Genomic DNA, 15,048 nt, shown 5'->3' on the forward strand with positions numbered 1-15,048 from the left:
CTAGGCTTCCTACACTGAGAAAATACTCAACAGGCTTGAATATCAATTACAATTTGCATTCTCATTAGGTTCTTTAAAAACATCATAAACCGGAAAGGTAGCAACAATAGGAAAATTCTACTGTCCCCCCCCCCCCTTTTCTTAGTGTATTTTAGCCATCTCTTATTGTTTTGTTATAAAGTCCCATTAATGGCTGGGTTGAAGGATGAGAGCACAAAATTATAATCAGCAAATGTTCTATCATTTGTCACTCATCATCAGAATGCTAAAGAGTAGTAAATGTTCAAATCTAGACTCAGATCTAACAGAAAACCATAGTAACTATAAAACAACAATAAGGCAGGACATTATGAAGTAAATAAAAATTTTAGTTCCCCAAACAGTTTATATCCACTGACTCAATGGGAATGTGGTTAAGACAAAGAATTATTCAAATTCCATTAATTCAATAAATCCACTAGTTAGTAGACTTGTGCACAGATTCGTTTTGGCTGTTTTATTCGGTGTCTTCAGACGCCCATAACAGCAAGAGCTTTGCCACCATGTTCTTTTTTCAACTGAGCCGGACCACGTGACTGCTTGTCACAGTTCCTTCTGCTCACGTGGTGCATGGAGAGACTGTTGTGTGCTCACACGTTTCCCTGTGAGCCCTGCCTGTTGGACCAATCACAATAGAAGAAAGCTGTGATGTGTCTTATATAAGCTGTGTCTATTTAATGGGAGGAGCGCCTCCATTTCTCAGTTGTGTCCTGGCTCTAGAGAGAGGAGCTTCAGTCCAATTGCCTTGCCTTTTGCTCTCAGCTTTAGCTTTTGGCTTGGCTTCTAGCACTGAATCTTTTTTGTTTTTCCTTTATTTTCTAGGTTCTTTGTTTAGTGGGACTGGGAGTTGGAAAGTGTGGGTGGCTGGATGCACTGTGTTTGGGGACTTGTGAATGGGTGTGCTTTTCTTTTAGGGTGGCTCTGAGTTCTGAGTCATTCTTTAGCCTCTACTAAAGCCTTTAGCTTCTTATCTTATATCTTAAACCTCCTCTCTTTCATCAAAGTAGTACTTTTAAAATATTATTGTTATCAATAATTATAGGAATTCCAGCAAACAGAAAAGCTTCATTCTCAATCAACAACAATTTTTATTGATTAGCCAATTGGCCTTATCAAAAACAAACAATGCAGACATAACATACACCATACATCTAGTCTTCTTAAAATAAAATACAAATATACAGGTAGCCATAGATATATGCATCAACTATCCTCGTCTCCCCTACACTGCACCCCAATCTGATCTATGTACTCTGATCTCCTTTTAGCAGCTTTAAACAAATAAAGGGCAACTTGTGTTGTCAGAATGGGGTTATAACCAGCCAACAAAAATGAAGTTTTGGCTGCTGTATCCCAGCTTGCTTTATTGCAAATAAAAGAACATAAGCTTCATTCTCAGAAAAACATCAATTATCGGGAGGTTCGCAAAAATGGAGCCGTGGCCTCCCCGGAGTTTGGATAGCGGAAATAAATCAAGGTTTTGCCGAAATGCACAAGATTACTAGTTAGTACTAAGAACTGGATTTTGACTTTTAAACAAAGTCAAAACTAAAAGACATAAAAACACAATCACAAACGGTAAAATCAGGAAGGATGAACAGTGGAAAGATCTAAAAGCATCTTCTAACTTCTAAACAACATCTAAAACACCTAGAAGACTTTTTAAAACTTCTGCTGGTACTAAAAAGGCTGTAATGCTGGCAAAAGGCGAACCCATCTAAGCATGGTGTCATAGTGTAAGAACATGGGCCCTGTAAAAAACAAGCTTCTGTCTTGGATTTACCCACTTCACTTTACTGGACACCTGGGTAAGATCACAAATGATGTTCTTTGAGCTTTTAGGTGAACATATAACCCTGTTTATAAAATCCACTGTGTCACCTTCAAACATGGCATGCACTGAATAGCCAGTTTGTGAACCTACAAACTCTGTTCTTCATATGTATTTTGATCAAATGCTATTTTATCCTACCTTTCTATTAAAACACATATCTGATACAGGGGAGAAGACAAAAGTGGAGATGAATAATCTCCACTGTATACTTGAAAAGGATGTTCTGAAGTGCACTTTAATAACTACGACACAGCTTTCAAAGAAACTAAACAGTGAGTTGTAGGCTCCTTGACATTTCTTCTCTGGGAAAAGAAAAATAAATTAAGCCCTGAGTATTTCTCAATTTACTCAAACTTGCTTCCACTAAAATTTGAAAAATTATGCGCACAAGCATAAACCAAAGCAAGCCTAACTAAGTTAGAATCTTTTTTTTCCTGAAGTGTCAAACATTTAATTGCAAATCCACCTTAAAACAAAAGTGGGAAAAGAGGGAAAGTACAAATTTGGAACACTGAGATTCAGCTCCAGGGAAAAGCCTATGTTCTCTATCATGCCAAATAAAGTATGATGAAAGCCTTGTTGATATTTAAAAACCTCCAAGTTTACATAAATTAATTCTTGTGTCACAGTCATATTTTCCTGGCACAAGACTACATAGTAGCAACAAAGGAAACACAGTAACAGGAGTCATGTAACTCAAGACATACTGAAATGAAAAGTCTGAAACTTTAAGCCATTAGTGAAAGTCACTGGGATATATTAAAGCATGACCCTCCGGCTTACTGTATGCTCTTTAAGTAAGATCAGGGTACACCTTTGTGAATCATTATTTTAAAATTAACCTTTTACGTGTACTACCAAAACATATGCGTACAATTTCACTGTTGCTACCAAATCAGTTTCCCAGTGAAGAATTTCAGAATTCTTGAGGGTCAAATCATTTACTGTATTTCCTTCTTGAGTATCTTCCAGATATGAACACACACATGCACACACATATAAGTGATTTATATGGATTCTAATGCATGCCATACATCGATTTCTTTCCCTGTGGATTGAAGATTCCTTCCAAGCACATATGCCCCTTCTCTGATCAACCTCATCAATACAATAAACATAAGAATTTCTAAAGCAGCACAATCACTGTTCAAGTACTCTCGTGGCTATATTGGACTCTTAAGTGTTTATTATTTAAATCCTAAGGAAATGACACAAATTAAGCATAAGGAAGGAGAAAACAAGTGAGAAGCAGTTAATTAAATGAACAGTATAACAATGGTTAATTAAACTAAGATTAATTTAATTGGAGCGGTAAACTGAAATACATGTTCTGCATTACCTGTTTCTGCTTCAGATTCTGAGTCCTCCTCATCGTCTTCTTCACTAGAGCAGCTGGATTCATCTTTCTTTCCTTCCTCCTCTTCATCAGCTTTTTCTTCTTCCAGACACTCAATGTTTGATGCATTCTTTTCCTGCTCAATGATCAAAGTCTCCTTGCTGTAACAATATGTTTTTTTAAAACATTAGATACTTCACTGCTAACTTTTGAAAACGAAGAGGTATCTAAGCAGACTGAAGTAGTGGCAACAAATACGGACTTAGGTGTGGTTATACCTCTATCTTCTCCTTTCTAGTATTTCAGCAAGAACACACCAATCCAACACTTTACAATTTCAAACCAGCCCATCAACTCATACCATATTTAGGTTGGCTCCTCTACTCACTTTTTAAATGGTTTTTGAGACTGATTATTATCCATGTTGGCTGTTGATTCGATCAGGGGAGATTTCTTTTCTTTTTTTTCACTATGAAGCTTTAAGAGAAATTAAAAGATTCATTTAATGCAAGCACCAGACACATTCAAAACAAGCCAAATTTAGAGCTCTTGCAATTCAGGACTTGTCCCAATATTTTTTAAACAAAACAAAACAAAAAGCTTCTAGCTTTCAACACTGATATTACTTTTAAAGCATGACCAGCAAGAATATGGTTCAGTTTGTGAGCATTTCTACACTAAAGGGATTACAGATCTAGTGAAGCATAATTAGTACTGCACAAATGCCACAGGTGAGATTCAAGCCCAAGGCAAACATTCCTACTTCAGTCATCTCAAGATATAAAGCAACTCAGAACCAAAACAAAGTAGGATGATCACATGTACCAGTCTTACAATCAAGAGTTATTGTGGCTCAAATTTGGTTCATATTTCAGTTTCTCACAAGTTTCCTATAAGCAGAAAAGCCTAATGAGGAAGAGGGTGTGAGAGAGGAAAGAGTGCATTTTTGTGACTGATCAGCTTTAGATTTCAACAAACGAATGACATTCAGTTTTGTGGAAATGCCTTAAAAGAATATATGACAGCCTGGTGTTAGCATGCTGTAACTACATCTTGCTTTGGCATCAGGAGCAACTCTCAAGGTCTCCATGGATCCAAAAACTGATAAAAATCACTAAATGGGCAATGGTAGCTCCATACCAGTTGTACAGTGGGTTATAGATATGAAATTCCTATCAATTATGTGTAGCTGCACTGAGTCTCCATGACATGAATTGAAGTATTCTATCCTTTTCTTTCTTGTGTAGCTGCTATAAAATGAACTCAACCCCCTTATCAAGACAGTCCATATTGGCAATCCACAATAAGAGGCCAAAAGTTCTACCAAGTAGCCAAGCAGGACATCTGGAGAAAAGGGCTGATCTTATTGACAGTATTGCCACTTCTCTCCTCCTAAAACAGAAGGGAATGCATGTCTCTCCAGATGTTGCTATGATTCTAAGTGGCTTTAGTTAAAGGTAGAGATGACTGTCATCTAAGTGCAACATCTCTTCTCTATCTGAAAGAATAGGGCACTAGTTTATAAATAGCAAAGGTTTAATAGCATGCCTCAAGAACTATTTAACAAAGAGGAAAAGGGGGGGGGGGGTAAAAATACTGCAAGACTTCTCCATAACCTTGGAGCCCATATTTATGATTTCACTTCCCTGCAATCAGGAAGCAATGGTCTTTCTGCGAATCTACTAGGTTTTCTAGACAGTTCTATGGTATGCTTCCTCCACAAGTGGCCACAAAGCTGCCCTGGAGGAACTAGCAATTTCCTAAAGGGGATGTCTCTCTAGGAATTTCTTACTGAGAAAGATAGAAAAAAACCAACCTGCCCAAAACACCAGATGGGGAAGTGTATAATAAACCTCAAAAATGTCTACTAATATACATGTATTTCTTTACCTGCAATTCAGCAAGCTTCACCCCTTCTCGCTGCATTTAATTGTACTGTGTTGATCAACTGATTAATTTATGTTGAATTTTCCATTATAGTTAGAAGAAAAATATCCAAACCCTCAAAAAAAGGTGAGATTTTACTCTTATTCTGATATGAAATTTGGTATTAGTCCAAACTTGCAAGTACAGCAACCCATAATTTGAAAAACAACTTGTGTTACTAGGCTACAACTTCCAGAATCTGGAACATCTGAGGTGTTGTAATCTGTAAAATTAACAGATTCTGATCTGAAAATATGATATGGGGGGAGGATTGCAGAGTTTTGTAATAACATTAGTACAACTCCAAAATCATTGTAGGATATTGTAAGAAGCCAACATTTATGCTGAAAATCCTTTTCTAGGAAGATTTCTGATATACTGGGTTTTATTCACCATAACACAACAACAAAATTACTAAATTTCTATATAAGTAAATAACAACTATAACATGCCCTTAAATAAGAATCACTTAAAATATTTATTGAGCATATTTCAGACTACCAGAGTCCCCAAAATAATGTACTTTTGTGTAATTTAAAAAAATTAAAAAAATCTATTGTTAAAAGCCAAAGGTCAGACCAATTAGTATATAATTCTGCATTAACATAGAATTGTATGAACATTTTACAAGATGCAACTTGTGAACATTTGAGAACTCCATTAAAATATCTCTGGGAGAACACTCAGCATGTATGTCTCCCACTTTTATGAATGAAAGCATATGAAGGGTTCAATCGAGTGTTGCACTGAGTCACCACCAGACTTTCCACAAAGGAGCTGTTTCAGAGACAGCCATTCAAGTGTATTATAATTGCTGTATATACTAGAAATATGCCTAACAAATTTAGTCAAAAAACAGAGCCCAAAACATCTGGGGAAAAGGATCCATATTTTAATATATGTACTGTCCATTAACTCTATAAAACCATCCTCTCCTTTGAATACAGTGGTGGAAAGTAGCGCTTAGTCTGTCCTAGGGGAATTTAAAAGAAACACTAGCCATCCTCTACTCTCCTTGCTGCAGCATTGCTTCTGACCTTTCTGAATGATGGCAAAATGACAGGAACCACAGAAGTGGCTCTTTGAGACTTCCCCTCAAAGGAATGTCAAGAAAATACAAGGGGTCGGTGCCTCTTTTATATTCATTCACGATTCCATAGTGGAAGACAGTGGTTGCTGTTTTTGAGAAGAATTAATAATATCCCTTAACTTTAATCAAAAAAGCAACCACCCCCATCTCTGCATTGAGTGCCAGAAAGCCTTTCTGAATGTCTAGGCAGGGGAATCAGGCAGCCTTGGCACTTTCCCCACTCCACATAATGACTCTTGACTAATCAGAGATCATATCAAAATTCACAACTCAAACTTATTCTCAACTTTTATACGAGGCCAACTTATACACGAGAATACATGGCAACAGCTTTTGTAAGGGTTTGTCTACGAGGGAAACCAACTGCTAAATTTGGAAATTGTAGAGCTCTTTGCCATTATTTTTCAATGTATTATTTTTATGCAAGTAATGCAATTCTACAACACTAGTTACTGTATCACATAACAACACAATGTAGCAGAAATATATTGTGTAATGAGGTAAATAGTCCTTGGTAATTATACAAAAAGGAGGTCCAGAAATGGACATCATGTTCTGAACGCAGAGGATTTAAGCTGCAATTCCTAATATTTCCCATTAAAGACCTATAACTTGTAATGCCACATAGCTATTGTAAGAAAGAAACAAATACAGTGAACTTTCTTCATTTGTAGGGCTAGGGGCCCAAAACCCCTGTGAAAGTCGAAAAATGCGAATGCAATAACATGCATCCTACTGACTTTTTTCACACCAACAGCACTATCTGCACTGCCTTTCCCACTTTTCTAATATGAAGCCTCAGATAAGATTTTAAATGCTTTTCCTGACAGCTTCGTACCTACCTGCTCGCCTCACACCTTTTGCTGTTATGATTTGCCTGGAAAAGGGCTTAAATTATGGCTGTAGAAGGTGTAAAGTAAGAAGGTCAAGCAGTAGCTAAAACTTGTGCAAAATCAAATCTACGAAAGAGAAACCCCAAATGTGAAGGGATGATTATAGTAAGCAGGTAGACTAATACTGCTATTTAGCTGAAGTAACTTTCATAAATTAACTCAAATAAGCTTTTTTAGTACTGAAAAACCTTACCATATTTTGCTTCTTTTGTAGTTCTTCTAAATATCCTAAAATGTCTTCATCAGCTACATCAAATGCAGTTTGACCCTGAATAAGTAATAAAAAAGAATTTAGGTTATGGAAGAATTAACCTGGTCATACAATCATAAAGGGAATAAATATATCCAACAGACTATTTAATGGCCAGATCTAATGCTGTGAATACAGGATCGTCATTTTGTATATGTGCATTGTTCATAGAATCATAGAATCAAAGAGTTGGAAGAGACCTCATGGGCCATCCAGTCCAACCCCCTGCCAAGAAGCAGGAATATTGCATTCAAACTACCCCTGACAGACAGCCATCCAGCCTCTGTTCCCTTGAGTTCCCTTTGGGGTTGAGAAAGGCGGGGTAGAAATGAAGTAAATAAAAAAAATGGGAAGGAGACACTGAAATGTACATTATCTTGTATTACACCATTGCAAAGTTTTGCAAAACTAAATAATTTTGAACACTCTCTTGGCACATAGTTAGGTGATCCCACTACATGGAATTAATACAAATATAATGGCTTCTGTTTTCAAAATTCTTAATTTTCTTCTTTTTTTTAAGTCACTGTGACTTACACGACAGTTTCAAAGTTAAACCAAACATTTTGTTTTAAATTATTCAGAATAGGCAATCACTTTTTATACATGTTGGATTTCTATGGGTACTATCTATCAAACTATAGTTTCCCTCTGAGTGTACTTCCATTAACACTGAGGAAGTAAAACTAAAGGAAAAAAAAGTTTTCAACGGTACTGAGTTCATCTTTAGATTTATAAGGAATGATTAAAGCAAACACACACACATTAATCATTCCTTATAAAAATTTTAAGAAGCCTTAGCTACCTTCATAATTCATACTTAACTTCTTACATATTTTCTTTCAAAATAAATGGAGTCATCTAATTATGTATTGCAACATTATTTAAGTTTAAAATTATCACCTATAAGTTAAGGAACAGAGGATGACATTTAAGTATAATATTCACTGCTAGACACATTGTGTTGGCTGCCTTTTGAAGTTTTTCTAAGTATACTTGTTGACAATATAATTGATGACTACTTGTTTCTTGTTAGGAGTCATACATTTTTGAATTTGCAAAATTTTCAAAATTCTTAAGAGTACATCAATTTGTGCAGGGAGGAAAAACCGTAATGACACTAATCAAAGTGGATAATAAGAGACAGATAATAAGCGTTAACTACCAGGCCCTGATTGAGAACTATTTTGTATCTGGGCTGTTTGCTCATGTCAGCCCAGTTACCATCATTGGGCATACAACCAATCCACACAACTTTGTGAACTCCAGTTGGCTTCTGGAAATTAAAGGTGGAAGTTTGTTCAGATTTTTATAATTTTTGTCTGGCTACATATGTTGAATTTATTGATGTTAGGTTTCATTTGATATTAGGTTTTATATTGTATTCATATGTGGAGTTCTTCTGGGATTTTATGTCGGTATTTGTTTGTTTTATAGAGGCATTGAATGTTTGCCATTGTATGTTAGAATCTGCCTTGAGTCCCCCTGGGGAAATAGGGTGGATTATGGTGATGATGATGAATCTCCCGCCAGATAAACCAATCCATTTTCTTATCTCACCCTATGTCCCCTGTTTTTATCCTTGCATTTGGCCCAGCCCACTTTATTTAATCTTTTTGTTCTTGATTTATATATATATATATATATATATATATATATATTTCAATTATTATTTGCAGTATGCATTTTATTTGTTTACTAGCTTGGGGACCCGGCGTTGCCCGGGTTATTAGAGAAAGTGAGTAATGGTGGTTCTGTATGCCAAGTTTGGTCTTTATTGGTCTTTGGATAACGGCTGCATTATTTGCAGGAAGTGAGTGAAGGTACTTGAAGTCCCATCATCCATGGGCCATCCTCCTACAAACAGCAGCAGGATATAGAGTGGGTCATGGGGGCTCTGTGTGCCAAGTTTGGTCTTTATCAGTCATTAGATGAGGGTGGCAGTGGTGTCAGTAAGTGAGTGAAGGTATTGCAAGTCCCATCATCCAAAGTCCATCCCCTTTCAAACTGCAGCAGGATGTAGAGTGGATCATGGGGGCTCTGTGTGCCAAGTGTGGTCTTGATTGGTCATTAGAAGAGGGTTGCAGCAATCTTTGGAAGGGAGTGGAGGTACTTGAAGTCCCATCATCCATGGTCTGTCCTCCTCCAAACTGCACCAGGATGTAGAGTGGGTCATTGGAGCTCCATGTGCCAAGTTTAGTCTTGATTAGTCATTGGCGAGGGTCTCAGTGGTCTCAGGAAGTGAGCAAAGGTACTGCAAGTCCCATCATCCATCTCCAAAATTTTCCAAATAACACCAGGACGTAAAGTGGGTCATGAGAGGTCTATGTGCCAAGTTTGGTGTTGATCCGTCATTGGATGAGGTTTGCAGAGGTCTCAGAATGTGAGTGAAGGTACTGGAAGTTCCATCATCCATGGTCCACCCTTCTCCAAAACTGCAGCAGGATGTAGAGTGGGTCATGGGGGCTCTGTGTGCCAACTTTGGTCTTGATTGGTCATTAGATGAGTTTTGCAGCAGTCTTGGGGAGTGGAGGTACTTGAAGTCCCATCATCCATGGTCTGTCGTCCTCCAAACTGCTCCAGGATGTAGAGTGGGTCATTGAAGCTCCAAGCAGGATGTAGAGTGAGTTATGCGGGCTCTCCTGATCCATCATTGTTGGCAGTTATAATGGTCTTAGGAAGGGAGTGCAAGTCCCATCGTCCATGGTGCATCCTCCTTCAAACTGCACCTGGATGTAGAGTGCGTCATGGAGACTCAGTGTGCCAAGTTTGGTATTTATTGGTTATTTGGATGAGGGTTGCAGTGGTCTGAAGAATTGAGCAATGGTACTGCAAGTCCCATAATCCACGGTCCATCCCAGGCCAAACCACACCAGGACGTAAAGTGGGTCATGAGAGGTCTCTGTGCGAAGTTTGGTCCTGATCAGTCATTGGATAAGGTTAACAGCGGTCTCAGAATATGAGTGGTAGTACTGCAAGTCCCATCATCCATGGTTCATAGTCCTCCAAACTGCAGTAGGCTGTAGAGTGGGTGATGGGGGCTCTGTGTGCCTATTTCGGTCTGTATTGGGAGTGTTCTGACCCAGCCCCCTTTGGCCTTTCCTTTCCTCTCTTTGTCATCTTGGAATATTGGATTTGAGGCTGGCCAATCAGAGACCATATGCAAATTTCCTTCTGTCATGCCCCGTTTCTGCCATGAACCCTCTTCTCCACCAGGGGCTCCTCTTGAAGCTGGCCAATCAGAGACCATATGCAAATAGCACCACTGCGGCAGCCAATCCGAATGTTGGAACTTTCAGGCTGGCCAATCAAAACGCTGGCACATACACCGCCCTATGTCCTTCCTCTGTCCGATACAAACAAACACTCTTCTTTATTATATATATAGATATAGATATAGATTGTATTTGTTAGGCTTGGCCTCATGTTAGCTACCACGAGTCCCTGAGGGGAGATGGTGGCAGGGTATAAATAAAGTTTAGTAGTAGTAGTAGTAGTAGTAGTAATAATAATAATAATAATAATAATAATAATCTCCTTTACACATCACATATGCCTTGGGTAATAAAATCCAGTGATTTCTATAACTCATAATTGCTCTAGAACTTTACAGTCAGAATGTGAAACTGGTCATTTTCATTGCCTTTTCACGATCCTACTTGCATTTTTTTCCTACTTTAGATGCAAGACCTGTTCTCCAACTAAGGGCATAATACTTATTTTGGTACACTTTTTTAAAAATACTTACATCATTTTTTCTTATTTTTTTACTACTTTCAGTATACAGTTACAAAAGTTCTTTTATAGGGATACCTAATATTGTAATTTCTTAAAACATGTTCTATTATAACTTCTCTCTCATGTCTTCCATATTAGTATTCTCTCTCTCATACATGCTATTATATGGTTTTTAATTTAGTCTTCTGAGAAAACCATTTGCCGATGAATGCTCATAATTGACTGTATCATTAGGTAAATTTGAAAAACCAACTGCTGCAAAGTGACCATGGAAAGAATCTTCAGCTGGCAATGACAACAATCAGCAAATATAACTGTTTTCCAGTGGGTATTCATTTGGATGAACTACTTATCTTAAAGGGGCTTTAGACTATTATGTGTTTTTTAAAAACAAAACACCCATTGCAAACTGTACATATTTGCAAAATGGCACATAAGATATGGGACATAAGATATCTGTACAAAACATTAAAAAAAACTGGGTGTATACAAACACCCAGTTGGTTTCTTAGCATTTATAAGTGAATTTAACAATGTGCAAAATATATTGGATTGGAAAGATTAAGAAATCCAAACTCAGAGAAGCACACCAGATCCACCACCCTTTGTGTGAACAGTAAAAATGATAATATTTTAAGCTTATTACAGGCAAAGTAATCAACTTTTAATACCTTTCAAAATGTTTAAGACATGAATATTTATTAGCAACTCAAAAGTACTCCTTTCCAATGAGGTCCTTAGGATTTGGAAATGAGAGAACATAAGTGCTAATAAAGTCAGAAGGGTTAAGAAAAAAAGACAGAGGACAGAGATCTCTGAGAATGATAACTGCCATTCTTGATTGGACATGTTACCTTAACTGCATCAAACTCTAGCTCCACTATGGGACTTCAGCCAATAAGCATTTTCCTTTAACAATTTTAGTCCACCTTCTGTGATTTCAATTATGATTTAAATATAAAACAAGAAGAGAAATATGTGTGTATTTATATTCTAAGAAACCTAAATTCTCAAGAAAATCAAATTAAGAGACTACAAAAATTTTACTTGATTTATGCAATTATTTTCTGATTAACTATATGTGTAATACAGCATTAGAGGATCTATATTTTAGTGAAGGAGGGTGAAGTGCAGTCCCCAAGTCAACCCACCATTCCCAAATCAGCACCTATAAGTCTGTGAAAAAGTGTAATTTTCCATTTCAATGCCATGGGGCCCTTTTAGTTCCAAAACTAGGATTAGCCAAAAAAATGGCTTCCAGTTTTGATTTTTAAAAATGGCCAGAATTGGCCCACAGTAGTCTGAGAGGATGGAAAATGGAGCAAGTACAAACCCAGGGCACTGCTACATTTGTGTGTGTGTGTGTGTGTGTGTGTTCTATGTCTTCAAATCTTGTGACCTTTCTTAAGTAAGGAAATTTCAGAGGATGGTTTGTCAGTTCCTTCATTTGAAATATAGCCTATAGTGTCTGGTATCTCCCATTCAAGTACTAACCAGAGCTGATTCTGCTTATCTTCCAAGATCAGAGAGGACCTAGTGCCTTTAGAATATTTAGTAGTTGTGCTGAAGTGATCTGGTGCTTGTCTTTTCACAAGGAATGTTTAAAAAGCAGTTGCATTCAATCATGCTGGTCTGCCCATGGAAGCGGAAATTGTGGGATCACCTGAAAAGGCAAGTTGCGCACTGAGAGAGACACTATGGGTATTGTTTATGGCTTGCCGAAATATCTGAGGACATCTGGCCATGATCAAATGTTACAGTTAAGAAACAGTTAGCTGACTCCTTCACACGATATTATGTGCTATTTAGATCTATGAAATACAACCAGCTATTCTGTAGGGATTCTTAGCGTTGCATCCTATATACATTTTCCTACACTGATTCAGATAAAAGGATATACTGTATATGGTGTGTGTATCTCAAAGTACATACATGCATTAAGAAGCAGCTACAGGTTCCTAATGCACATATGGTGAAGTAGCAATATTATCCTAATATCTCAAAAAAAAAATAGGACCACCAAAGTTTTTCTCTGCAGGTGTTCCTAAAAGCGGTATGACCAAGATGAATACAATTCTGCAATGACTAAAACAAGACAGAGTACAAATGTGAACAAAATGAAATAATTACAAAGATGTCACTGTATCAAATTACAGGGTGATTTAGCCATGTTTTAAAGCAAGTAAAGAGTAACAAACCAAGGAACTGTTTTTGTGAACAGCTGAAATTATTATAAATTGTAATGCAAACTGGTTCAAATGTAAATGCTAATATCGTATTTTAGATATAGAGATGAGAAAATATGAAATTACAAGGTAAGATTACTCTAGCTCTATTTTATGTATATGTTAAATCTGTGGTTAAGATTTAAAACAATGTGTCAAGGCATCAATGACAAATTTAGCACATTTATTTCCCAATGTTTTTCAGCCCACACACAAAGTATTTTACATGTTGACAATAATTACACAAAAGTCTTACCACTTTGTTGACTGTCTCCATATCACATAGATTTTCCACTAATATTCGACAGGCTTCTTCTTTACCCCAATGAGCTGCTGCATGAAGTGGGGTCCAGCCATCATAATCTTTAATATTAACATCATAGCCAGCCTGTATTAAAAGTCTGAAGAAATTAGATCAGTTAGACAAAATAGTTTTAAACAAAAATACAGAGCTATGGAACTGTAAATTTTAAGTTTTGAAACCTTGTTTAAAGACAAGCATGTTTAGAGTTTACTGAGCTTAGAAACCGAACTGCTTCGTCACATCAATCACCATTATTTATACTGCTAAATATTACCAGAAGAAAATGTTTTATCAATTTCTTCATTTTTAAAAAATGTTCACCAGCTTTCCACAGAACAGGGTACTTGCATAGAATACAGCTGTGCTAGAAATTGATGTGAATTTTTTAAAAAATCCCCTGCACTTGAATCATGCTGCTCATCCCTACATTTCCAGTTTGAAAAGACTCAATTAATAATATGAACAGTTTGGGATAAACGCAGGTATTGTCTTTTAGGTACCAACAAATTATACACTTAACCCTTCTATCATGATTAGAAGGTCTCAAACATGACGTTGGTAAGGAAATCAAATGCCTATGGACTGCACAGCTTTCTAATAGCATATTTTAAATCTGCATTGATATATATATATATATTTACTTTAAGACTTCTGTATATCCTTTGGCAGCAGCTACATGGAGTGCAGTACCACCAGATTTTGCATGTCGAACATCATTTATATGTCCACTGTTAAGCCACTGTCTTGCATCTCTAAGCATTATTCTTTCTTCTTCTTTCCGAGCTGCCTCTATATCAACCCCTGAAAGAGAACAGAAGCTTGTATGTTAAATTCCTCATATTATTAATGATGCTTTTTCAAATATCTATACTAAGCATGAGAAGGGTCGACTATATGAAGTAGGATACAGAAACAGAATTTGTTAGCGTGAATCAGCATGAATTTCAACATGGGCAGGATGCTGGTGTAATATTACAAAAGAAACTCAAGTCAAATCAATCAACTACTTCCCTACACTTTGGGAATTGTGTCAGAGGTAGAGATATCCCAATGGCAACAATAGTCCATAATATGTGCTGTTGAAAACAGCATTATTCTCAAAGGGGTAGATTTCTGTGTGCTAGGATCTGGGTCTCTGACTGAAATGCAAGAATGTCAACCTCTACAAGAAAATGTCTGATACAAATTTCATATAGTTAAGGGTGCGTCAAAGTGTGTTTTAAATATAGTCATATTTAAAGCTGTTTGGAATGGAAAAGCCACATTCAAGGTAATTTAAAGTAAATGATAGGATACAGATGAAAACTGGATAGAGAAAGGTAAGCAAAATTCAGTGCTGCACTGTAAAATTAATTCCATAAAAACAGTATTAAATAAGAAGCATTCTTGTGATGTTCCCTTCATTCAAAAAAG

General features: G+C 36.8%; 1 protein-coding gene across 6 annotated transcripts in view; it reads right to left on the reverse strand.

The window, feature by feature from the left end:
- Positions 1 to 15,048, reverse strand: part of PPP1R12A (protein phosphatase 1 regulatory subunit 12A) — a 110,528-nt gene that overhangs the window by 41,611 nt on the left and 53,869 nt on the right. For all 6 annotated transcript variants that reach the window (XM_067469116.1, XM_067469115.1, XM_067469114.1 and 3 more), the window contains exons 4-8: positions 14,277 to 14,436; positions 13,588 to 13,732; positions 7,312 to 7,386; positions 3,598 to 3,686; positions 3,213 to 3,370 (exon numbers count right to left, since the gene is read on the reverse strand). In XM_067469116.1, the coding sequence (XP_067325217.1) occupies positions 3,213 to 3,370; positions 3,598 to 3,686; positions 7,312 to 7,386; positions 13,588 to 13,732; positions 14,277 to 14,436 (627 nt within the window). The remainder of the gene's footprint in view (positions 1 to 3,212; positions 3,371 to 3,597; positions 3,687 to 7,311; positions 7,387 to 13,587; positions 13,733 to 14,276; positions 14,437 to 15,048) is intronic.

This window comes from Anolis sagrei, chromosome 5, assembly GCF_037176765.1.
Source record: "Anolis sagrei isolate rAnoSag1 chromosome 5, rAnoSag1.mat, whole genome shotgun sequence".
NCBI lineage: Eukaryota > Metazoa > Chordata > Lepidosauria > Squamata > Dactyloidae > Anolis > Anolis sagrei.